General features: G+C 33.5%; 1 protein-coding gene across 2 annotated transcripts in view; it reads right to left on the reverse strand.

Moving 5' to 3' along the window:
• The window catches only part of LOC127543843 (uncharacterized), a 148287-nt gene that overhangs the window by 15302 nt on the left and 105012 nt on the right, over positions 1-27973 (reverse strand). For both annotated transcript variants that reach the window (XM_051970166.1, XM_051970165.1), the window contains exon 6: positions 8687-8945. In XM_051970166.1, the coding sequence (XP_051826126.1) occupies positions 8687-8945 (259 nt within the window). The remainder of the gene's footprint in view (positions 1-8686; positions 8946-27973) is intronic.

The raw sequence follows: 27973 nt of genomic DNA on the forward strand, positions 1-27973 counted from the left end.
CATTTTTATCCTATGTTCTAGATGCCAGATTCTAGAGTCAATTTAAAAAAATTATCAATCATCTTTTTAAATAAAATTATTCAGTACACATACCAAATACACATTTCAAGTTTCAGGATTACAAAAATAATATGTATGTGATGAAAACTTTCACAAAATAATTCTGCAAAACTTTATAATTGAATCTCAAAAAAAACCATAATCTATCTAGGGGTTAAGAGTACATCAATTAAAGTAGAGCTTTATTTATAAAAATACTCATATTAAGGTCAAATGATATGACAAACTATATTCAGATGATAAAATTAAAGCCATCTATAGTCATGAAAAAATGCTTCAATTACTATTGATTAGAGAAATTCAAGTTAAAACAACTTTGAGGTACCATATCTCACACCTCTCAGACTGTCTAAAATGACAGGAAAAGGTAATGATAAATATTGGACAGGATGTGGGACAACTGGTACAGTAATGCATTATTGCGTTATTAAATGATTCAACCATTCTGGAGAGCAATTAGGAACTATGCCTAAAGGGCTATAAAACTGTGCTTATCCTTTAACTCAGCAGTGCCATTATTGGATCTGTATTCCAAGGAAATCATAAAGGAGGGAAAAAGACCCACATGTATAAAAATGTTTGTAGCAGCTCTTTTTGAAGTAGCAAAGAATTGGAAAATGAGTAGATCTCCATTAATTGGGGAATGGCTGGATAAGTTATGGTATATGAAGGTAATGGAATATTATTGTTCTGTAAAAAATGATGAACAAGCTGATTTTTGAAAGTCCTGGAAAGATTTACATGAAGGGATGCTGAGCAACACAAGCAGAACCAGGTATACATTATACACAGCAACAGGGAGATTGTGCGATAATCAACTGTGAAAGACTTGGTTCTTCTCAGTGCTTCAGTGATCCAAGGAAATCCCAATAAACTTTGTATAGAAAACACCATCTGCATCTAGAAAAAGAACTATGGAGATTGAATATAAATCAACATATGCTATGTTCTCATCTTTTTTTCTGGTTTTTTTTTTTTCTCGCAGTTTTTCCTTTTTATTCTGAATTTTCTCTCCCAACATCATTCATAAAGAAATGTGTATTAAGAAAATTAATATACACATATAACCGGGAAAAATAAAACAGCTAAAGAATTAAAATGGCTACTATATTCCAGACAAAAAAATAAAATAAATAAAAATACTTATTAAACATTTTTATAATAGCTGCCTCAAGATTTTCACATACTAAATCTTTTTTAAAAATTATTATTTTGTTCTAGTTACATTTAAAACAATTTTTTACATTTGTTTTTGGAATTTTGAGTTCCAGGTTCTCTCCCTTATCCTCACCTCTATATTCTTTTAAGAAAGCATATGTGAAGTTATGCAAAAAATTCCAATAAAAGTCATGTTGGAAAAGAAATAGATTTCACCCCTTAAAAAATAAACCCTCAAGATAAATAAAGAAAAGAGAGATGAGAGACAGAGAGAGAGAGAGAGAGAGAGAGAGAGAGAGAGAGAGAGAGAGAGAGAGTCTCTTTCAATCTGTATTCAGACACAATCCATTCTTTCTCTGGGTATGGATAGAATTTTTCAGTCTTTCAGAGTAGTTGTGGATCATTGAATTGCTGAGAATAGCAAAATTATTCAAACCGATCATCTCAAAACATTGCTATTACTTTGTACACAGTACATTTACTTCGCTTGAGTTCATAGAGAACTTTCTAGCTTTTCTTAGAGCATTCTGTTCATCATTTCCCATAGAACAATAATATACCACAATTTATTCAACCATTCCTCAATTGTTGGGCATCCTCTCAGTTTCCTTTTTTTGTCATGAGAACAGAACTAATATAAATATTTTTATACAAATTGGTCCTTTTCCTATTAAAAAAATCTATTTGGGGATTCTTGCCTAATAGTGGTATTGTTAGGTCAAAAGATATGCATTATTTTATAGCCCTTTGGGCATAGTTCATATCTTTTGATCAGTTCCCTATGTTTGAGAAATGAGGCCTTATTAGAGAGTAAATTGCTTCAAAATTATTTTTACAATTGCTATTGTTGTGTTTCTCCCTATTAATTTGATTCTTTCTCTCCTTTCATCCTATCCCCTCTCAAAAGTGTTTTACAACCAACTCCCTTCTCTAATATGCCCTCTTTTCTCTCGCTCTCCCACCTTCCTGTATACTAGTTTCCTTCAGGGTAGATAGATTTCTATAGCCATATTGTCACATACTAAATCTTAACCATGCAGCTTGTTTTATTTCCTTAAGTCAAGCGGGATAAAACTAGCATTATTTGGACAAATCTGCCACCAAGTCAAGTACTGCTTCTCAATCAGAGTAAAATAGAATACAGTTACCAAATAAGAAAAAAATTAGTATCAGAAATAGACCTTTCTTTTTAGAAATGAGGGAGAGTTAAATTGGAATGCTGCTGCTGTGGTTCACTATCATGTATGACACTAAGGATTAGAATTTAATCTTTGACAAGTAATTTAATCTATATGAGTCTCAATTGTACTCACCTATAAAATCATAGGATTTTAACACTAAAACTGGAAAGAATTTTGAAGTCCCCAAGTCTACCCTCCTCATTTTATAAATTGCAAAAACTGAGGCCCAGAGTTGACATGGGAGTAGTTTATAGAGTGCTAAACTTGGAGTCAAGAAGATATGAGTTCAAATTCTGCCTTAGACATTTATTATCTGTATCAATTTCCTCATATATAAAATGAGGAAGTTAAACTCCATAGCCTCCAAAACCTTTTTAGCTATAAACCTATAAGGCTTCCTTATATTAGTCAATCTTCAATTAATCAGTTTGGATTAAAAGTTTTTTTTTCCAAGTTTTAAGACACTTTCATTCTAGTGACCTCAACTAGTTAATGTATCTTCTTAAATTCCTAACTTATTCATCAGAAAATAACATTTAGGCACCAAGATAAGGCCATTTAAAAAAGAAAATTAAGAATGTGTTAATGTGAGAAATTTAAGGGTGAAGTAAAATAAAGCAACCAAGGGGATCAAAGCTGGGTATAAAAAGTTCAATTGACCTAATTTGAGAAAATAGACTAGATTTGTGCATTCATTAGCAGTGTGGATTGCTTTAAACATTAGAAAAAATAATAAAAGTAGTTAATTCTGCATGGTATTGTGACTATCAAGTTGCTTTAAAATACTTTAATGAATTTAAGTACAATAAATGAATACCCTTTGTACTACTGATAGGAAGATTGGATTAGGTTCTTTTTATCTCACTTGAAAACATTCAATCAATTCAGGTAATTCAATTAAATATGTCAGTCATCTAAATAGAGTTGGCATCAAATCACACATATGGGTTGGCTAAAATTCCTATCAGATTAACTGATAAAAAAAAAAAAAAAAAAAGGAAAGAAAAGGAAACTGGGTTGCATATTTTGCATCAGAGTAAAAGCAAACACTTATTGAAGCCATAAGTAAGAACTCCCAGGATCAAAGATTAAGACCTGGAAAGGACCTCAGAAGTTATCTAGTCTAAGCCTTTCATTTTTATCAGTGAGGGAGATGAAAAATTTCCCCAAAATCACATAGTTCATATCAGAGACAGGACACAGGGCCAAACATCATTCATCTTATTAGGATGTCAGGTCCTCTGATTAGAAGCAATGTTCCTTTCAATGTTCTACACTATTTTCCTAGAGATGACTCTTCCTCTCCTAAAAATAGTAGTTTATTGGAGCTTAGACTTTCAGTATAATGTAGCTCATTTTCTCAGTTTATATATTTGTTGAGGAAACAGCTTCAGCTTAATTTGAAAATTTTTTTTATTTCTTATTTTCACAGAAAAATTTTCCCCCACACTATAGCATACAACCTATTTCATATTCCCTCTGTGATGGGGCCTTGAAACATTCATTGAATCTATTAGTTGAATCACCTCTTCTTGTTGCTTTTGGAATTAGACATCAGCCTTTCTCTCCCAATGGGGATGTAGATAAACATTCTTCTCTGATTCCCTGAACAAAGTATACAATTCCATCCAAAGGAATGTTTTCTCATTCATGCATTTCTAGAAAATGCATTGGAATAAAGCACTCAAAAGTGGAATTTAGTGAAAGCTATTCTCCTAAATCTAAGAACTAAAAGGAGCTTCACAAGTCCCCTAGTACAATCCATCCCTTAAAAAGATTTCCTCTACAATACACTCAACAAATAATCATCTACCACCTGCTTGAAGACTTACCTAGTATTGTCAAGGTTGTGTGTGGAACCATTCTAGAACGTGGTTCAAAATACCACTACTCATATAGACATGAATGGACCATCAGCTGGATACATTAGTGTAATCTGGGAGAGATCATTTCCTTTGAGTCTTTCTAGATACTGTTGAATAAACTGCTGCTACAGTAATATTTGGAACAATTACTCTATACAGTTCTTGTAATAGGGCATTAAAACATTTGTCCCACCAAGGGGGAGAGCCAATGGAAATGCCTACAATTGTCCTCTGCTCTATGTACATTGTTGTCTATATGGTATTGTGTGATAGAATATGCAGATATATTCATTTTCATAAAGGCAAATATAAACTGGCACTTATGATTTATGATAATTCAGTGTCCCAGTTATTATTTAATAACCTTGGTAAAAATAATTTTCTTTTTATGTTTAGAAGCTAAAATTAGTATGTGTTCTCTATTCCAGGGAATATGGTCATCATCACAATAATAGCAACAACAAAAACAATAATAATAGACGATCTGGGTGTATTTTATTTTATATTATTTTTTAATACTTCAAATTTTTAGAGTATAACATTTCTGAGCTGACAAAGATAATGTTGAAGGCATTATTTTCATATGATCTTTTCAAAGACTCCAGGAGGTAAGTAGGACAGGTGTTTTGGCCTTATTTTACGAATAAAGATGAGATTGCCACCCCACCTTTGTCATGGAAATGTGTAATTACAATTATTCCTTCCATATCATAATTTTCCCCATTGTGGTTTCTATATATCACCAGTCATCATTAAGAATTAAATGAGAATTTTTTGAGTTTTGTGGAAGCTGCAGAGCCTATGATCAAATACTCAACCCAAATTTTACAATAAGATGTTACAAATATCCCATAAAAGAAAAAGAAACAAATTCTGATTTTTTCTCTGATATGAAGGGAGGGCCAAAAAATTTTATGTAATTTTCTAAATTGTGGAGAGACCCACACCTCACCCCCAAGATATGGAAGAAATTACTGTAGATATAATCAAAGTAAACATTAATGGCAGTCTTAAAGATGAAAAGAAGTGACCAAAGAGCAACCTGAACTGTCCATGTAGAAGTGACTGAGTATCAATATTTAGTGGAATACATTTCCTCTCTGATATTTTTGTCATAGTTCAGTCATTTTCAGTCATATCTGATGCTTCATTACCCCATTTAAGACACCATTGGCAAAGATTTTGGAGTGGTTTGCCATTTCCTTCTCTAGTTCATTTTACAGATGAGGCAAATAGAGTTAAATGAATTTGCTTAGGGTAACAGAGCTAATAAATGAAACCAAATTTGAACTCAGGTCTTTCTGACTTCAGACTTGGTATTTTTTCCTCTGAGTCACCTGGATACCTTACATGTCTCTCCTAACATATCTCTCCTTATTGCCAATTTGACATCAAGCAAGCCCAAGGTCCTCAGAAATGCAGAGCCTAAGACAATGGGCTAAATTTTCAGCTTTCTTAGGGCAACTCTGGTACTAACATTGGTTACTTGGGAGTGGAGAAATCAAGATTAAATGTGGAGTTTCAAAAACAATGGGGTTGGATGCTAAAAATATTATCTATGTCAGTTTTTGTGACTGTTAATTCTGTTTAAACAGTCAAGAACCATCATTTAAAAGGAACATTAGATGTTATCCAATTTGACTTCTACCAAATGAGTTTCTGTCTTACTGCACTCCCAATAAATTTTAACCCCACAATCCCCAGGTACCAAAATTACTAATTAAGAGCTTTGCAAACTACTCCCTTTCAAGGTAGACTATTTTACTTTGAGACAGTTCTAATTGTTAGAAATCTATGTCTAAGCATTCATTCACTGATACTAGTCCTACTGCCTGGGAATAAGAAACAAAAGTTTAATCAGTATTCCATGCTGAAGGACTTTTTCCAAGTCCTTCAAATACTTGAAGACAACTGTCATGTTACTCACACAATTCTACTTTTCTCTTGACTAGAAATGCCTAGTTTCTTTAATGAATTCTTATATAGCATGAGTTTGAGGTTCTTTACCATTCTGGTATCTTTCCTCTGAATAATACCTAGCTTAACAATCTCCTTTCCAATTTGAAGCACTCTAAATTTCAAATAAGACTCCAGATGTGGTCTGACTATCTCTAATTCTGGCTGTGATCATTTCTTTGCCAACTTAAGATTGCATTGATATTTTAGACTCCTTTTATCAGATGGCTGAATCACATTGAATTTATAGTCTATTAAAACAACCCTTTCTTTTCCACTTAAACTATTTAATTGGGAAACTGATTTTTAACTTTTATCCCTTTAAATTCCATTAGGTTTTTTATATTTGGCCCTCTATTCAAGATCTTTTTGGATCTCAACTATTTTTGTCATCCAGTCTTCCACTATCCTACCTAGTTTGGAATTGAAATGCCTAGAAGAGCCAGTCCAGGGAACTCAGGTGCATGAACTGGCCAAAAAAGATATGGATTCCAGAGAGGAGTAACATTAGGTCACCATTAAAAAGAGAAAGGACATGAGTCTCATAGTACCAAAGACATACATTACTTTATTCATATATATCCCATATACATAATATATGAATAAATATGTATATACATATATATATATATTCTATTATCAGTGTTCTACAAATCTGTGTCCACACTTCTCTCTGATGCTATATATAATTATATGAGTACATCCCATGCTTATAAGAGTAATGTTTGTTATTGCCATACCATTTTAGTAAATTCCTTTTGTTTAAATTATGTCTTATGATTTACTAAGAGAATACATTGATTTATAGTTTTAGAAGTGTAGACCTGGAGGGGATCTGGAACCCTTGGGTGGCAAGTCTTGGGGAATTCCTCTAGAATTCAAACTTATAGTCTGTGAGTGCCAACATCAATAGGAGGGCAGAGGGAATATCATATTGGCAATTTATGGGTACATTGTATCTCTTATTTCCACTCTATTGATTCCATGATAAAAAAAGGAAATAAGGCTAACTTGTCATAACCTGGTTTTGTTTAAGCAATCCTGCTTATTTGTGAATGTAATGACCACTTTTGTCTTTAATAATGCCCTATAGAATTTTGCTAGGAATTGAAGTTAGGATTACTTACAAAAATATATATTTTTAATTGAATCATTTGCCTTTCTTTAATCTTTTATCTTTTTATTCATTTTCTATGATCTTTTAAAGATCACACTGACTCAACCAATAGGACAACATGTTTTATACAAACCTCTCTAGCATAGTTGACAATTATCTCACATTTATATAAACCTTTATGGTTTATACCCATCATCTCAATGATCCTCATAAAAATCTTGTGAAGTAGATAGCCTAACTGTGAGGAAATAAAGACCCATATTTTTAGAGATGCAGAAATTAAGGATCAAAAAGATAAAAATAATTATAATTGCTAGCATTTATATGGTTCTTTATGTTTTGCAAAATGCTTTACATATATGTATTCTGCAAACATGTTATTTCTGTATAATTTCATACAATTTTCACAATTGATATTTAAGATAAATGTGATGATTATTCACATTTTACAGATTAAAAAAAATTGAGGTTGAGACTCTTCAATTAAATGACTCGTGATGTTACATAATTAATAAGGATTATGAGGTGGGATTTGAATCTAAGTATTCCTGACTTTTAGATCAGAACTGCATCAAGCACTTGCAACTTACTTGCCTAGGCAAATGACTTGTTCAAGGTCATATGGTTATGTGACAGACAGATCCAGGACCCAGATTCAGGTCATTGTATTTCTAATCTTCTCATTTCATCCTCCTATTTTCTGGTTCCTTCCAATTATATACTCATACAGATGACCATGATTTACTAGCTTAGTTGAAAAAAGCAGCATCAGGGTGCTTTGAGATGGTTTTTTGCCACTTTCCCAGCACAAAAGAAGAGTTTCAGGAAAGAAAAAAAATTAACACAAAACCAAAGCTTCAGTTATACCAGAGAACTGTAGCAATCATATAGATTGCTTTTTTAAAAAAAATCTACTTTAACATAGTCTTGTCATAATTATTCAAGACATTTAAGACAGAAAACCTTTGGAGAGCTAGAACTATCTGGATAATAAGCTCAGCTCTCCAAGAGATATTTTTTACTAGCATTTACCTAGTCTGTCACAATTTATAGTTAAGAATTTTGAATTGCTGTTTTAAAAAGACCACAAAAAAGTCATTGTGGAATTTTATGGCTGGATTACCTCTCTGAAATAATCTGCTTTCTACCTTATTGTTCTTCACTGTGGTGGATTTTGATAGACAGATTATTCTAGTGAACAGCAAGGATGATAATGTTAAGAGAAACAATATATTCTCATATTTGCTCATTTATATTTCATATTATTACATATATCTTGGCAGTTAATGTCTATAAAACTAGGAATAGGAGAATATTCCTTTTCTTTACTATCTAAAAGTCATGTTTACCTTCACAAGCTGACATTTTAACTTTGTCAAGGGTCCATTTTCTTGCATCCTTCCCTTTCAGGCCCAATCCATAGGCTTCTGCCAACTCCCGAGGACTGAACAACAGATCTATAAGTTCACTTAACAAGACGAATTCTTGACGAAATTTATGCTGCTTTGCCTTCTGCAGTACATTATACAGTTTATTAGGGTCCAACAGTACTTCAGAGTATGCCTCTGAATGATTAGGATCAGTAACCAAAGGCTCTTCATTTTTCTCCTGGGAAGATAAAAATAAGGAACAAAAGTAATGTCCCACTTTTAGGGTATTAACATGTCAGCACAGGCACTCATATAGTAGTAGGATGACTATTCTCTAGATTCCAATGACCCAAATGTAGGTCCCATTTATTCATTTCATAGACAAAGCAATTTTGATCTGTAAGCATAATCATTTTTACTTTGCTCCAAAAACTAGGACTAGGAAAAAAAAAATCATTGTTTTTGGTGCTGCTCCAGATACCCAGGCCTGCCATCTTAAGAAGAGACACACTTTTTGAAGTTCTAGGGAAAAATTGTCATCAAAACAGGGTAGTAGGAGGCCATTTTTCATCCTCCAGAATGAGAAGAGCATAGATTTGGCCCTCTATTCAAGATCTTTTTGGATCTCAACTATTTTTGTCATCCAGTCTTCCACTATCCTACCTAGTTTGGAATTGAAATGCCTAGAAGAGCCAGTCCAGGGAACTCAGGTGCATGAACTGGCCAAAAAAGATATGGATTCCAGAGAGGAGTAACATTAGGTCACCATTAGAACATAGATTTCAATCTATTCATCTTATTGGGGAAGAATTCAAAATGGACATATAAGTATAAATAGATGTCTCCATGAGATATAGAAATGACATAAGGAAAGCAATGAAGCTGGTTGGCTACTCCTTGTAGTACTAGGTTAAGAAACAGGAAGACTTGGGTTCAAATATTATTTCTAATCCTTAACTAGTTGTGTTACCATGGGAGCAAAGCCTCAGTTTCTTATCTGCCAAATGGGAAGACTAATACCCATGACACTTTACTTCAAAGGATGTTGTGAATCTCAAAAGAGATTTGAATAAGCAAAACAGATTTTAAAAAACAAATTTGTTTAAAAAAAAACAAATTTTAAAATGTTATATAAATGACTATTATGTCTTGGTGGAGATGACACCATAGAGAAAGAAAATTCTATAGACCAATGAAAGTAAATAGGGAAAGGAGAAAAGAAAATATGAGCAATTGTTGTACTTCCCCATTGTTGTGTTGTGACTTAATGGAAAATGAAAGGAATAATTTTTTTGGCCCTCCCTTTGTACCAGAAATGAATCAGAATTTGTTTCTTTTACGTTTATGGAATATTTATAAGTACATTATTGTAAAATTTAGGTTAAACATTTGGTCATAGACTCTGAGTCATCTGACAGTTTTTGAATATTGTCTGCAATTTCCACAAAACACCCAGAAGTTTCTCCCATTTATTTCTTGTGCTGATTCATGATATATTGAAACCATGATTGGGGAAAGTTGCAATGTGGAAGGGTCTTTATGATTGCCTGCTTCTTAAAAACAGAAACTACCACTTTATTAGTTTTCCTTTTATCTGCTACTTCCACCATTAAAATACTAAATTTCTTGAGGGCAAACATACATAGTTTTACTTTTCTTTGGATTCTCAATGATTAGCACAGTGCTTGGCACATAGTAAATACTTAACAACTGCTTGGTGGCTGAATATAATATCACATACACTTAATTAACTAACCAGGGCTATAAAACTATGATCCAGCAGTGTCTCTACTGGTCTATCCCAAAAAAAGATCATAAAAAGAGGAAAAGCATCTCCATATGCAAAAAAAAAAAAAAAAAAAAGTAGCAGCCTTTTTTGCAGTGGCAAGGAACTGGAAATTAAATGGATGTCCATCAATTGGGGAATGGCTGAATAGGTTATGGTAATCAAATGTAACAGAATATAATTGTTCTAGAAGAAATAATAAGCAGGCTGATTTCAGAGAAGCCTAGAAAGACTTACATGAATTGAAGCTAAATGAAGAACCAAGAGAACATTGTGCACAGGAAGAACAAGATTTTGTGATAATCAATTGTGATACACTTGGCTCTTTTCAAAAGAGAGGTGACAATGCAATTCCAACAGACTTGTGGTGGAAAGTACTATCCACATCTAGAGAGAGAACTATGGAACTGAATGTAGATCAAAGCATAGTATTTTCACCTTGTTATTTATTTGCTTTTTAAAATTTTTTCTTGTTTTTTTTTTCTCTTTTGATCTGATTTTTCTTGTGCAACATGATGAATATGAAAATATTTTTAGAAGAACTGCACATGTTTAATCTACATTCACTTGTCTGCTGACATGAGGAAGAGAGAGAAGGGGAGATAGGGAGAAAAGTTTGGAACGTAAAGTTTTGTAAAGGTGAAGGTTGAAAACTGTCTTTGCATGTATTTGGGAAAAAAATACTATTTATAAGTAACCAGTCATATCCAGTATATTACTTAATATTCAAGGATCTGGCTAGCATTCAGGATACTAGCAGAGTATAAGCCACTACTACATATGTAATAAATATTGACTTGAAAGAAAAGCTGAAAATTGCCACCACTGGGTCTGGACCACACTGTGATAAGGGTAAATGTTTCCATGAAAGAAACATCTTTCAAATTTTCACTTAGATAGTCATAACCAAATCTGCCCATGGATAAGGAATAGTAAGTAAGTAATATATGCTTGTTGAGGGATTATTACTATGGATAAAAGAATTAATTTTGCTTTGATGTCAGCTTTTGACATCATGCTTCCTAAAGATATAGAGATATTTTACATGTTTTTTCAACATTTCTTATATTTTCAAAGTGAAAATATGGGTTACAAACCTGGATCACTCAGTTGAGTAGATACTTTCAAATATTTATATAGAAGCCAGAAATGTACATCAATGGAATCCACCTGAAAATTTTCCACTCCTAGCCTGTAGCTAACATCTTTTCCAACTCAGGACCCAGAGATGTATGATGCCAAGCTAGACAAGGCCAAGGCAAACAGATGTGTCATCCAGCAAATCCTGGACACCAAGAAAGCTGGCACCTTGCCAACCACAACAAGGAGCAAATTCCACGGGTGAGTCATGATAGCCTTCAGGAAGACAGTTCAAGGGATGGATTGGATAAAGAAAAGTCAGAGAAAAGAAGCTGCCCTCAAGGGTAGGTAGGTTTCAATAACAATAAAAGGAGCACAAGTTGTATGAATAATAAATGCCAAGAGCTACTCTTGCTGAAATACTCAGATAATTGAGGTTAAATATGTTTAGGTTTTTTAAAAAATTATTTAGACAATTTCCCAAAATTCTACCTTGCAAATAAAGTCTTATTCTGAGTTGAGTGATTTCCCTTTTAATCTGCATTAAAAGCTCTATAGAATCTACTCTTTTTTTCCCCCTGATCAGTGCAGAGGAATGTCTATCTCACAATGAGGAGAGGGGTCAGTGAAGTGTCCTTTATGGGGGAAAGAATATTGAAACTGGAATCACAGAATCTGTATTCAAATCCTATTTCTGATGATTACTACTCTTGTGGCCACTTAATCTCCCCCTAAGCTTCACTTACCTCATTTTATAAGATGGGAGATTTGGACTAAATGACGTCTGAAGTTCCTTAAGAGTCAACTAAATAGTCCAATAAAAGTATTAAGTGTTTAGTTTGGAAGACTCAAAAATCCAGCCCCAGATGCTTACTAGCTATGTGACCCTGGACACTTAACCTCTTTGTCTCAATTTCTTCAAATGCAAAATAGCGCATACTTAATCTTCTCTCAAGGTTGTTGTGAATATTAAATAAGATAATATTTGTAAAATATTTATGATATAGTAGGTATTTAATAAATGCTTATTTCTTTTCTTCCTTTCCTTTCTCCCTAATTCCCTCTACTTCTTTCCTCCTTCCCTTCCTTGAGAGGCTTGGGAGACCTCTATTACAACTGTCCTAGAAAACAACTTCTATTTATCCGCTATATAAATTGTTTCATTCTGCTTCACAATTCTGCCCTCTTCAATAACTTAACCATTTCTGTTGAGGCATCCATTAAACCTTCCAGACTTCCCAAATTCATAACATTAGCACTGTCTTCAACTTCTCAATCTCCCTCCCCCATATTATCCTTATATATGATTTTAGTAGCCAAATCTTATTTTTTATTCCTCTATAACATCTCTCAAAATTGATCCCTTTTGTTCACTCACATAGTATTCACTTAGTTCAGATCTGTAACATTTCTCATCTAGATTATTCAAAAATTTGATTATGCAAGAAATCTGCCTCAAATTTTCCTACTTTCCCATCTTCCATAGCCTTCCTAGTGCTACCAAAGTAATTTTCCTTAAATGCAGAACTAAATTGGTAGTCTCTTACTTTGTATGATTCCTTCTTCCCCCTCCCTTCTATCTTTCCTTCCTTCTTTCCTTTTCTTCTTTTTCCTTCCTTCTTTTTCCTTCTTTCCCTTTTCTTTCCTCTTTCATTTCCTTCTTTCCTCCCTCCCTTCCTCCTTCCTTCTTTCTTCTCTTCCCTTTCCTTCCTTTTCTTCCTTCCCTTTTCTCTCCTTGCTTCCTTTCTTTCCTTCCTTCCCTTTTCTTTCCTTGTTTCCTTGCTTTCCTCTCTTCCCTCCTCCTTCCTTTGTAACTTTCTTCTTTCTTTCATTCCCTCCTTCCCCCTTTCCTCTGTGGCTTTCTTCCTTCTTTCATTCCTTTCCCTCCCCCCTTTCCTTTGTGGCTTCTTTTTTTTTTTTTCATTCTTTCCCTCCCTTCCTCAATCTCTTCCATTTTTCCTTCCTTCCTTCTAGTTCTAGATCCATGATCCTAAGTCTAAAGAAGGGATGTTGGAAAAGCAAAAAAGAAAGGCAGAGAGAAACAGGATTTACAGTGTGCCATATACCTGTATTCACTGCTCTATACCTGTATGACACATACCTGTATGACATGTAAACAAAATATGACCATGAAGCTATTTCAAATAACCACCTAACAAAGGTTTAGCAAATCTGTATGATAGCTTGATTGAATTCAGGGTAGAATACTAGACTTGGAATCAAGAAAATCTGAGTATTGGTCCTGCCTAAGGCAATTAATACTATGTGATCCTGGGAGAGTTATATAATTTCTCTCAGTCCCATTTTCCTCATCCATAAAAATGGGGATAAGAATATTTATAATTCCTATGGCTGTTGTGAGAATTAAATGTATGTAAAGCACCGTGAAATCCTTATAGTGCTATGTTAGTCATCACGATTGTTATTTTATGTACTATAAATGCTACTAGAAGACAATGTTTTAATAGATTAAATCATAGATCTTTGAACAGTTTATCTCTGTGTAGGAAAGAATCATAAATAATTTGAGTATCCTGACAACTTAAGACATGTTCCTCCAGTGTTTTTCCTATTGGAAGGCAGTTCTGAAAAGAACATCATTAAGTTGAAGAGTATCAAGAAGAGAGTAGTAGGGAAGGCACAAAGTTTAGATTAGGCCCCAGGCCAATGTTTATAGAGTTTTTGGTCCAGTTTAAGGAGAACACCATACAGAAATAAAATAATTTCCAGTGTGTGGGCTATGCGATGTGTGGAGGGAAAAGGTATAATTTCATTTGGGATTTTAAAGAATATTTATGAATTAACCGGTCGAAAGGGAAGAGGAAGGTCATTTCAAAGGAATTATGTGAACAAGGAATGATATGAACAAAAGCATGGAGAGAAAATTCACAGGGTATATGCAGAGAAAAGATATCTTTTGGGGAATAAAGAAGAAAATAATATGAGATAAAGCTAGAAAGCTATATTGCTGTCCAATTTTGGAAGGGTTTAATTTCCAGGAAGAGGACTTTGAATCTGATATAATAGATAGTAATCTTTAAAGATTTTCTGAGTAGACAAATGACATGATTAGATCTATGTAAAAGGAGAAAAATACATGAAATCAGGCTTATCCAAGATTCTAGGTGGATGGTAATATGGTCCTTTTTTAAAGTGATTCTTATTTAGAAATAGGAAAGAAGGGATTGATGTTATGAAGTCAGGGATATTGCTGAGCTTTTTTCCCAAGAAGATTATTACCCTAATACCCATCATTTGGCATGAAACTTGCACAGAGTAAATGCTTCTCATTGAACAATTAAAACTGACTTGTTTAAAATAAGCATGCCATATCTGATGGTATATTTTTTAGTCCTCATCTTGACTGTTTACTGAATTGAGTCTTCTGAGATAGTCTTTCCTTTTCTAGGTACATGACAAACTTTATACTTCTGTCATCAGATCATTTCACTCTATCCCCATAATTCTGATTATTAACAAAAAAGCTTTGCTTTTCTATCTTATTTAGCAATTTTTCTATGCTTCCACCTTCAGCCTTTATCTGTGTCCCATAACTAAGAAAATTTCAGTTTGTTACAATGATAGCAGTGTCAACTATCCAATACCAAAATGATTTGAATTGGCCAGTGCATAAAGTACACACAAAGGATTCAAAAGAAAATTTGGCACAGATATGCCAAATTGTGACAAACTAACTTGAAGAGTGTAGTAACTGACACTAAAATTTATATCGTCAAAATTTTTATTGACTCCCTGCTAAGTACAGAGAGGCCCCGTGCCAGATTCCATAGGGTTGCAAAGAAACGCAGGACACACTTCTTATCATGGAGCTTACAGAATTCTTATGTGAGTTTGCTATTCTGACTGATGCTTTGATTTATTCTTCTAAAAAAAAAAACACCTTATGATTCCCAAAATTCCATGTGGCATTGTTGGCAGGGTATGGTTCTCTCTGTATGACCACCAAATTATGCCTTCTGTCTGTGATCAGTTTAGGGTTTGGGAATTTTTCTGATAAAAAAAATGTATATATATGTTTTTTCCAAAATGTAGGATTTAGCAGACTATAGTTATTATAATATTTAAAATGACCAAATTGGCTCTTTTACAAATTTATTATTTCAGTCAAAAAGACAATATATGACAGATTTCTTATTTTCAAACCTTTATCAGTACATGAAAAATCACAAATGGCAACCTCTGATTTCACAAGACCCCACTTTCAAGAGTAAGTTCAAACAAATGCAGAAATACAATTGATAAGGAATTAGAAATGTTAACTATTTCACAAAATAGTTCTACCTCCAAATGAGACATATGGGCTGGCATAATATTAGAAGTAATTCAGAAATCGACCTCACTACGAAAATAATTCTTGCACTTCATTCAAATGACCATTTTGTTTATAGGCAGCAAAGAGCCTTCTCTATTTCGCCAAGTCACAGTGAGCCTTGAGGGCTTCAGATATGCACCCCCCTGGTGATTTAATTAAAAGATAAATGAAGGCTTAAAAATTGAGAAACAGAGAAAGACTGATTAAAAAGTAAATGCAGAAATGAGAAGGGAAGGGAACTAGAAAGAAGAAACAGCTTGCATAGGAGCAAGGAAACAAACAGGAAGTAACCTTTAAAAATAAGGACAAAGAGGAAGAAAATCTTTTAAGACTAACAAGAAATAAGAAAAAATAGAAGTAAATGTACATTGTGCTATTTTTCAAGATAACAAGATTAGAGTAATAAAATATTTAAGGAAATGTGTCCAATCGTATTGATTCTTATTTACATATATCATGTTTGATCAACATCCTCTATTTTGGTTCCTAGAATTTCCTCCACTTTTGGCAGACGACACCAGAAAAGCACATTTCTATATGTATGGCAGCAGTGATGTAATAGTTCTTGCTATAAACTCTCAATTTGATTGATCAGTTCATTGTTATTAATCAGCCGATTCTTTGTGAGCCCTTTTGGGATTGTTTTGGTTAAATACTAGAATGATTTGCCATTTTCTTTTCATTTTACAGATAAGGAAACTTAGGTAAATGTGGTTAAATGACTTGGCCAGGTCACACAGCCAGTCAACATCAAAGGCAGTATTTGAACTTTGGTCTTTTTGACTTCCTGACTCCAGACCTGTGATCTATCCACTGGGACACCCAATTGACCCAGCTAATCAGTTAGAGATTGACAAAGGGCCCATGGCAGGAAAAATAAAACTGCTGCTGTTGAGTTTCACTGAAATTTACATTAAAAATGGTTTAGGAGACCTCTCTCTATTATAACTGTTCTAGAAGACAACTTCTATTTATCCACTATATAAATTGTTTCATTCTGCTTCAAATTCCACTCTCTTCAATAACTTAACTATTTCTGTTTAGGGAGCCATCAAACTTTCAGACTTGCAAATTCATAACATTAACATTTCTTCAATTTCTCAGTCTCCCCCATATATAACTTAAATGTCCAAGTCTTACTTTTTTTCCATCTCCAAAATTGGTCCCTTTTGTTCACTCACATACCACCCTTACCTTAGTTCATATCTTTAACATCTCTCATCTAGATTATTGCAAGATATCTGCTGCAAATTTCCCCACTTTTCCATCTAGTCTACCTACTACTACCAAAATAATTTTCCTTAAATGCAGAACTAAATTTGTGGCCCCCTCACTCTGATTGTCTGGTTCTTCTCAAAACTTTCATTTTTAAGGAGGATGACCAAGTCAACCATGTCTTAACTTTTCCCCAGTCTGTAATCACAACTTTCCTGAGGACTTTCTACATGTCAAAGAAACCTCTTCATACTGGATCCTCCCTCTACTTTTCCCTGGACTACCTCTCACTTTGGAAATGCCTTCTGCTCCTGTTACTTACATTTTTAGCAGGATTCTCTGAGCAAACATGATTTTATTCCTCTCCAGGCTATACTTTTGACTCAGGATTTTTTTTTTTCCATACACTTATCTTCACTTGTCCTTCTTATCTCACTTTTATGTGTTGTTTTTGATTACTAAGGGGAAGATAGGTGATTCTGTGGTGAAAGTCTGGGACCTTGAGTTCAGAAGTCAGAAAAACTTGAGTTCAAATAAAGTCTCAGATGTTTACTAATCATGTAACCCCGGGCAGATTATTTTACCCTTTTTGCCCCAGCTTTTTCATCTACAAAATGATCTAGAGAAGAAAATGGCAAATCATTCTATTATCTTTTCCAAGAGAACCCCAAATGGGTTACAAAGAATCAGAAATGACTGAAAAATGGCAAATTCCTTTACTCAAAAGTTTATTTTCTGAGGGCAGGACTGTTTATCTTTATGGTTTTATTGACACATCATGACAAATTGATAAATGTTTGTTGGTTCGACTTTACTCCCCCTTCCCAATCAGTTTTCAGGTTATTGAGACCCCTATCTGGGAAAGTCAAATAAGAATAACAACCAATAAAGTTCCTTCTTTATGCTTTTCCCCTGACCCCAGCTATTCTAAAAAGGCTTTTCCTACCCTACAGATGAGTTAAGAGTTTCCAACTACAAGTCTTCCAGTAAGATGGACCACAAGGCTTTATCATGCATGCTGCTACTGTATCCTAAAATTCTCTGGCCCTTACCATCCAACCTTCATCTGATTCCTTTATATGTCATCTCCCTCTATTAGGATATCACATGGCTGAGGGCAAGAATTATCTATTTTTTTAATTTATTTATATCCTCATCAGAGTTTAGAATAGTACTTAATATCTGCTCGTTCATTCGTTCTGATATTAAAGAATTCAAAAATATTAAAATGCAATTTAGAAAATCTATCATTATTGTGAACTAATGAATTTTCTTAGGTCAGTTAATTGATACAGTGAAGTTCATATCTAGCCTCAAACACTTGCTTAGCTGTGGGATACTGAGCAAGTCACTTAATCATGTTTGCTTCAATTTTCTCATCTGTAAAATGAGATCAACAAGAAAATGGCATAGTATCTTTCACACAAAAACCTCAAATGAGGTTCTGAAAAACTGGACACAAATGAACAACTATTTTCTCTTTTAACTGAGATTTAACTGTAACTATATTACAGGTAGTCCAATGAATTGGGCACTGGACTCAAAGTCAGGAAAACACGGGCTCAAATATGGTTTCAGTCAATGGCTCTATGATCTTAGCAAATCCATTAACCTTTCTTATGCTTTGATATCTACAGATGTTAAGTTGAGGGTTTCGGATTTAATACTCTCTAAGCCTTTCATTTAGCAGAGATGGTAGACACTACAGGAGATTGAAGTACTCATCCAGAACTACAAGTAGACAAGATTATCATTTTCCTGGGTGGGTTATATACATCTTCAGAGCATAAAGACCTAAGCATCTGGGAAACAAATTGACTTGAGTTCAGCCAAAAGTTTACTTTCTTGCAAGTCCCTGTATTTTATCTCTAATCTTTGTTGGATTCCCTGTTAATATTAAGGTATCTTACTCCTCTCTCATAATAACTTAATAAAAATTTGAATTGCATCTTCTCCAGAAAATCTTTTTATTTTAGTCTTTCTGACTTTGCCAGCTAATTTGACTTTCCCCATCTCTGTCTTTGTCTCTGTTTCTGTCGTGTGTGTGTGTATGTGTGTGTGTGTGTGTGTGTGTGTGTATAACTAGTTTCTTCTTCTATCTCTGAGTTGTTCTGTTTTTCTGTCTCTGTTGTGTGTGTGTTACAGAAACAAACCAAGTAGAGTTAAAAATTAAAAGGGAAGTAATTCACTAGACAATTATCTTTGTAGCCAATCTCTGATAATGGTCTCCCATCCAAAGTATATGAGAAATCAATTCAAACTTATAAGAACGAGAGTCATTTCCCAATTGACAATAGTCATTGGATATAAAAAGTCAGTTCTGAAAGAAAGACACTTGGGCTTTTCAACATATGTCAGTAGATGCAAGAAAAATACCCTAAATTACAAATAATTAAAGAAATGCAAATTAAAATGACTGAGTTTCCACATCATACCCATTAGAATGTTATAGAGGAGGAGACAAAAGGAAAAATGCAAAGATTGGAGGGATTGTGGGAAAAATAGGTACATCAGTGTATTGTTATTTGTTATGAATTGGTATAGCCATTTTGAAAAGCAATTTGGAATTATGTCCATGTTGTGTCATTCAGTTATACCTCTTGTAAACCTATGTCCCCAGAGATAAAAGAAAAAGCAGGAAAAAAAATCCATTTGTAAAAAAAAAAAAAAAAGTTACTCAGAGAATCTCTCTCTCGTGGTTTCTCTCTCTCTACTTCCTCTTTCTGTCTGTCTCTGTGTCTCTGTCTCTGTCTCTTAGTGTCAAAGAATTGGAAAGAAAAGAAGTCTCAGACAATTGGGGAATGACTAAGAAATTGTGGCATTTAAATGTAATAAAAATACAAATATGCTATAGAAATGGCAAAAGAGATGGGTTCAGAGATACCCAGGAAGACTTCTATGAATTAATGAATAGTGAAGTAGGCAGAATGATGAGAATAAATTCTACAATAACAACAACATATAGGTAAACAACTTTCAAAGACTTAATAGCTCTGATTAATAAAATAGTCATCCATGATTTTTAGCGGTCTGATGATGACCAGTGATACCTACCTCCTGGCATGGAAGTGATGGATTCAAGATGCCAAATGAAAAATGCATTTTCAGACATGGCCAAGGTGAGAAATTGTTTTACTTGACTATGCATATTTTTTATGAGGTTTTGGTTTTCTTTTCGGTTTTCTTTTTCTTTTTCTTTTAAAACTGGGAGTGGGGATGGAATGGGAAGGAAAGAAAATAATGTTTGTCATTTGAAAAATAAAATAAATGGAAAAAAATTCAAGCTTGAATTTTGGTTAGCTTTACTAACCTTATTAGGGTTCACTTCATTAAAGATGATAAATGGTTCTGAAGGAAGAATTATGCCCTGGAGGTATTTCTAAGTAACCAACAGAAACATTTATAGTGTGTTAATATTTAAATGGCTTCCATTAAACCCTAAAAAAATAGCATTTCTCTAACTTTAAATTATAGGAAGGCTGCATGTTCGGCGTGAAGACTACAATTTATTAATCTGCCTGTCATTTTAAAATTCCATTACAATCGCATTATAATTATGGTGATTATATTTCAAAATTTGATTCTAATCCTATGAAATATCAGTTAGATTCTACCTCCATGTTAATCGCACTATTAAATATTTCAAATCACAACTTCAAGACTAAAGTACTTTGTCAAACTGAAATTCACCAAAATGAAACAAAGATGAATAAACAGGAAGTTTTTTTAACATTGCTCAAACTTGTCAAAAGTAAAAATACCGCCTCCCCCCATCCCTACTCTCTTCATATTCTGGGATAACATATGAGGGAAGTAAACTTTCAAATCAAATTTTCAAGTATGGAATCGGGCCTATAAACCAATGACTATGACTTTTTTTTCCTGGCAAAATTCTAGACTATTTCATTAAAGAGGAAGTTCTTTAGAAAAGGGAGCAGTGGCCACACAGAGCCATTTTAACTTAAACTCCAACAAGTCTTGCCAAACTAACCTTGTTTCTTTTTCTGACAGGGTTTAGAAAGATTGCTTGGGAAACTTTTGTAAGAGTTAACTTGGATTTTATCAAATAGTTGATAAAGTTTTTTTTTTACCATTCTTTTGGAAAAGACAGAAAGAAAAAAGTTTATGTTAAAATAGTGTTAAGTAGATTAATGATGGTTGAATGGACAAATAAAACAAGTAGTGACTTGATGGTTTTATGTCAATTTGGAAAAAATGCAATGTCCTAGATCTTGTCTTGATACTAGGCCTTTTAATAATTGTATAAATAATTTGGATAATGGCATAGAAATCAAAGCACACCTATTACATTTTCCTATAACACAGAGGTGAAAGGGATAATGAATACATTACATGATGGAAGAAGAAATAGGATTATTTTGCTTATAGAAAGAACAGGTATAGTCAATGATGTGAAAAGTACCATAAAGGTAGAGGAGGATAAGGACTGAAAAAGATACATCTAATTAGATAATTAGGAGGTTACTTGTTACTATAAGGATGACAGTTTTAGCAGATTTTGCCTGGAGCAGAAACATGATTTCATTCTGGAAGAGTCTAAGTACTGAAGGAAGTAGAAACACCATGTGTAGTCAACCTTCTCAAGAAATTTAGCTATCAATATGAGGAGATAGAAGGTACAGTACCTGGGTTGTCACAAAAAAGTCAAAATGATTGGGAAGACATGAGTTTAACTTTAGGCAGCTGGGAAGAAGTCACTGGAGGAATCACTGAAGTTAAGAAAATGTAGGTACAAAATCTGTGAGAATGAAAAGGGGAATCATATCTATCATGGGTACAAATAGAAAGTTTACATTAAATGAGGAGTCAGGAGAGATTTTCTTTTGTTGACGAAAAAATGAGAAATAAAATAGAGAAACTAAGATTGTTCATTAGATTTAACAAAATTATTAATGCCTCTTATATGCGAAGCATCACAGATTGTTGAATATGTTGAATGACTTCAGTCTTTTCAGTAAAGTGGAATTATAGATTATGTACTGAATTCTTAAAAGGTACAGTGGGTGATTAATGAAAAAAAAAAGTTTTGGACATTGCAGACAATTAGGTTATAATGATATTTCTTTATATCACTCTCCTAATCAAAAGTTTTTTAAGACTGCATTATAATTACCCATCCCCACATGCTTATTCATGCTGTTTCCTCTACCTAAAATTGTCTTTTCTAGTTTCACCTATCAATATTCTATATACTCATCAAGGTCTAGTTCAAATGCTATAAATAATAACCAGTAAACAAACCTCTCAACATAAAAATAATCTCTTCCATTTTCCTATAATACTTTTAAAATTTTTGTGTGCATGTGTTATCTCTATCTTGTCCAACTTTCCCGCAACACTTCCCCATCCCCACATACAAAGAAAATCAATTCCTCAAAGTAGGAACCATGACTTTTTCATCTTTGAATCTACCAATAGCGCCAAACTCAAATTGAAATACCTGCTAGCCACACATAGACTTAGAAAATCATAAATCAACACCATCACTATTGAACTGTATTTTTATTTCTTTTATTAAACATTTCCCAATTACATTTTAATCTGATTTGGACAGCACTAGGGAGTTTTATGGGCAGTTTGCTACTCCTGAAAGACTCTGAGATTGACATCCTGATACTACAGCACCTGATGCCATGCTTTGAATATAGTAGGTATATAGTAAATATTCATGGTTGTTGTATAGGCAATTCTAGCATTAGAATACAAGCTGAACTAGATGTCTCCTATGATCTTTAAGAAATATAACACTGTCCTCATGAAATGTCACTTTTTTTTTTTTAATAAAAGGCATACTCCCAATGAAAAATAGGTGGCCCAGTGAATAGATCGTTGGGCTTGGAATTAGAAACTCATCTTCATGAGTTCAAATCTAGCCTCAGACATGTACTAGCTGTATGGCTCTGGGCAAGTAATTTAACCATGTTTGTTTCAGTTTGCTTATCTATAAAATAAGCTAGAGATGAAATGGCAAACCACTCTTCTATCCTTGCCAAGAAAACTTTTTCCTTAGAATAACTCCAGTGTTTTCCATCTCATTTCTCAAAAACAAACACAAACAAACAAACAAACCAGATCTCAGTTTCAATAAGAAAGCAGTGTCTTTATTTGGGAATATACTCCCAGAAAAGCAGAAAGATGACAGATAATTTCAATGGCTAAGTTAATAGCCAACAAAAAGATAAAAGCCTAGCATTTAATCATTCTGGGTGGCTCTGACAAATAAGCAATGATTCAATTCATGTGTCTCTTGTTTCCTTGTTGGGAAGATCTATAATGCAAATATTAATTAACTTGAGGACAGGGGAAAAAATTCCCAACTCTGTTAGTCCTGGGGGCTAAAAATAATTTAGGGACAATCTCCACTTCAGATTGATGTCATGTCAGGAAAGAGACAGAGAATGACAAATTATATTTCTGAAGATTCTGTGGGATCCTATCTGTCTTGCCTTAATTTAGTAAACCAGTAATATCAAATCCTGCTCAACTGTGCATTGTTACATTCATTTCTTAAGACAGAAAGACAGAGTTACTACAAAGCAATATCCTGTTGAGTCAACCCTACTTTCTTTCTTTGTTTCCTAAATGCAGGAGATTTAAGCTTGTGCTCTATTTAATTCCCATTTTTTCTTCATTATGGATCAAAAAAGTGTGATTCAATCAAATAACAAAAACTGTATGTATGTGAGCATATGAGTATGTATATGTATATATACATATACATATATACAGACATACCCATATATGGATATGTATGTGTGTATGTATGTGTATAAATATATATATAATTTTGGTGTGAGCCAACAACCTCTCTCTCTCAATATCTATCTATCTAGATATTTATCTGTATCTATAGATATAACTATCGAGAGAGAGAGAGAGAGAGAGAGAGAGAGAGAGAGAGAGAGAGAAAGAGAGAGACACACAGAGAGAGAGAGAGAGGTTGTTGGCTCACATCAAAATGATTACAATAATTAGGAATCTAGATATTTTTAAAACTTTGTGTTGTATGTGTATATATTTTTTCTCATTAATCCTACAACAACCTGCAAGATTAATACTATGGATATTATCATCTCCATTTTGCAGATGAAGAATCTGGGATCCAAAGAGGTTAAATGAATTGTTTCTGATCAAATATCAAACATGCGTAAGAAGTAGCATAAGAATCCACGTTGTCTTCATTTGAACTCCAGAATTAATAATAAGAATATAAAAATAAACATACTATTTATGTTGTGCTTTAAGGTTTGCAAAATATTTCGAGAGTATTATCTCATTTGAACCTTACAGTAATTTTTAGATGTAGGTACTATTATTATTATCTCAATTTTAGAGTAAATGAAATTGAGACAGAGGTCATCTAAATTACTCAAGATTACCCTGTGCTAGTATGTGTCCAAGACTGAATTTGAACAAAAATCTTGGCACCAGGTTCAATGTTCTGTGGACTATAGCGCCTTCTAACTATATTCTTTATACTGTTACTCTACCCTTCTCGTATTCCTGCAATGATGATTGCTGCTGACATTTATTTAGAATTTTAAAGTTTATAAATAGCTCTGACTGAACTTTTATTGCACTGGTCTGATGATCATTGAGAAGCATAGAGTTCTGGGCCAAAGTCAGGAAGACCTGTTTTGAGTCCCACATTTGATATTACTAGCAATTTGCATGACCGTTTGGCAAGTCACACAATCTTTCTGAGGTTCAGCTTCCTTAACTGTCAATATCTATAGTTCCTACTTCAAAGGTCGTTGTGGAGTTCAGTTGAAACAGTAAGTATAAAATATTATTAAAGCATCCTTGGCCATTATTATTATTCCCATGTTGCAGATGAGAAATCTGGGGCTCAGTGAAGAGAAATGTCCTAAATCATAAACACTAGGTAACCAGTAGAACTGATATTTGAACTCTTATTGTTCAGTTATTCAATTATGTCTGATTCTTTATGACTCATTTGAGGTTTTTTGGCAAAGATATTGGAATGGTTTGCCATTTTTTTCTCTGATTAAAGTAAACAAAGGTTAATTGACAGGTCCAGAGTCATATGGCTAATAAATGTCTGAGACCAGATTAACCCAGACCACCCTGATTCCAGGTCTAATGACAGTCTATCCACTGAACCACCTAGTTGCTTCAACTTTGAATTCTTTCAACAAGAGTTCAAAACCTAAGGAAGACTAAAATTATAGTATTAAAAAGTATTATTTTATTAAACCAAGAAGGAATATCAAATATTCCCTTTTAGAATTTTTGATAGTGATAATTTGCCAAATATTTACACAGAATCCAGGAATCCCACATATCTACAAAGGATTTTTAGAAATTACCTAGTTTGATCTCCAGAAATGAGGCCCCAGAGCATAAATGACTTGATCATTCAACTAAGTAACAGAGCTGGAATTTTACCTCCACATACAGTGCTCTTCCTATTATTCTTTGTTTATAAAATACAACAATGAGAAATGTTAAATATTGAATAATGTAAAACCCCCTCATCTCCTAATTTTTAAAAAAGCAATTTCTTGTTGACAAGACAATAGGAATGTAGCAAATTATTTTGTATCAAGGGTGAAGTCTAAGAATTGGTCTTTTTCCATCTTCTACCATTCCTACATTTTACTATTTTCATTCACTTTCCTCCTATTGTTAGTTCTACCACTGAAGGATAGACATTATAAGGAAAGTTTCTTCTCAGGGACTTTCTGAGGTTCTCTGAATGACTTTCACAGCACCATTTATGAGAGTTATGTTCAGTGCCCAGAACTAAATAATTATGGACCATTATTATTATTATTCATTTGGCTTAACTCTATTTCTGATATTCCATTCATCTATCATATGGACTTGGTCCATGTCTTCAAGTGCTGAAATCCTTGTTTCTTTCAAGGCCAGGTTCAGGTACCACTCTTCAACATGGACTTCCATGATTCTCCCAAGTAGAAATGTTCCCTCCAACCTGTATTTTTCATGTATCTTTCTTTGACCTTGCCTATTAATTTATTTTACCTAGGTGGCAAAAGGGACAGAGTTTGGGACTTAGAATCAGAAAAGATTTGAGTTCAGTCCTGCATGAGACAATTTCCAGCTGGATGACCATGACAAAACCTCTTAACCTCTCTGTTTCTTAGTTTCTTCATCTGTAAAATGGGGATAATAAATATCACTTACATCAAGGAATTGTTGTGAGATTCAAATGAATTGGCTTATGGAAAATCTTAACTTAAAATACTATATGAACACTAATCATTATTTTATTATAATGCTATCTGTTTATATTTTAGTTCCCACTAGAGTATAAGATCCTTAATGAAAGGATAATGCCTTTCAAACTTTTCATCTCTGTATCTTTAATACTAATACAATTTTGACTCATAATAGCCACTTCATAAATGTTGCATAGCATTAAGTTTCTCCATTGGCACATTAATACCAATCAGTAGATATAGAAAATTCCACAAGTTTGGCCTTCTTGGTAAAACTTGTCTAAAATATGAAAATAGTTGTCAATTTATAGGTAACCCTTTCTTTGAGCAGTCTGCTTAGAAGAATAGAATTCATTCTACTTTGTATAATCATTATAAATAGCATGAGAGAATGTCTGCCTCTATATTCCTCATTTTAATTCTGAGCTTTAAATGTAAACAAATAACTAAATATATGGGAATTTAGTACCCAGACCCTATATTAACCTAGTCCTCAGATTAAGAAAAGATCATAGTACCACATGGTCTAACTACTTACAACTCTGTATGCATTCATCATGCCCAGGACAAAAATCTAGCTTCAAGAATTACACTAAGTTGCATAAAATAAAGACACATTACTAAACTGGATTTTGTCTATTAGTCAGACTGAACTACTATTCGAACTAAAGTCTAATCGCTTACCTTCTGCTTAATAAGGACTCAGAAGGCCTCAATGTTGACTAGTAAGCACATTTGTGGTAATGAATTAAGCACTATTTGTAGTAATTTGGCTAATCTCTTTCCCAGTGCTAGCTACCTTTCCATAAGTTGAAACAAAATGGATTAGTGTTTAACCCATAGTCTGAGAGGCATAGACAAATCACATCTATCTTGAGGCAATAATAAAACAAAAAGTTGATCAAATGGAGCACATTCCAGGATGTATGCAGACATAAAATATTGAAGAAAAAATAGAAGACTCAAGGAAAATGTCTTTATGGTGCCATTTCTCCCATCATATACCTTTAATCAGTCTTTTTCTGTATTCTTAAAATCACAGATGGAAACTTTCATTTCTCTGGCTGTGGTTGGGATTCATATCAACAATCACCTCCTGCTTAAATATGCCAAATCACTCAGGAATTGTCAGACCATAACTGAACTATGAAGGTTAATATGTATTTCCAACAATAAAATTCTCTTCAACTTCCAGTACTACTAAACAATACAACCATGAAGCAGAAACAAAATATTTGTTGCTTTTTCTGTTGGCCTCATTTTTTGTTTGTTTTTTACCTTGTGATGTATATTTTTTTATCGTGGAAATAAAATTATCCTTCATAAGTAGAAGAGAATCTTCAAAATCTCCTGTGTCAGTCTAAAGAGTCAGTTATATTTAATTATACATTTGAAGTCATCATATATTTTCGAGACATTTTCTTTTTAAAGTAAGATTATACACTAAATCATAATATCACAAATTATGAGCCACAAGAGAACAAAGAGGTCATTCAATCCAACCCATATGTGAAGTGCTTTATCAGTTTTGACAAATGGACATATAGTTCCTGTTTAAAGACTCTAAGAGATGAAATCACATTAAACTAGTGATTCATTTCATTTCTGGAATGGACAGACCATTC

This window comes from Antechinus flavipes, chromosome 1 (assembly GCF_016432865.1).
Source record: "Antechinus flavipes isolate AdamAnt ecotype Samford, QLD, Australia chromosome 1, AdamAnt_v2, whole genome shotgun sequence".
NCBI lineage: Eukaryota > Metazoa > Chordata > Mammalia > Dasyuromorphia > Dasyuridae > Antechinus > Antechinus flavipes.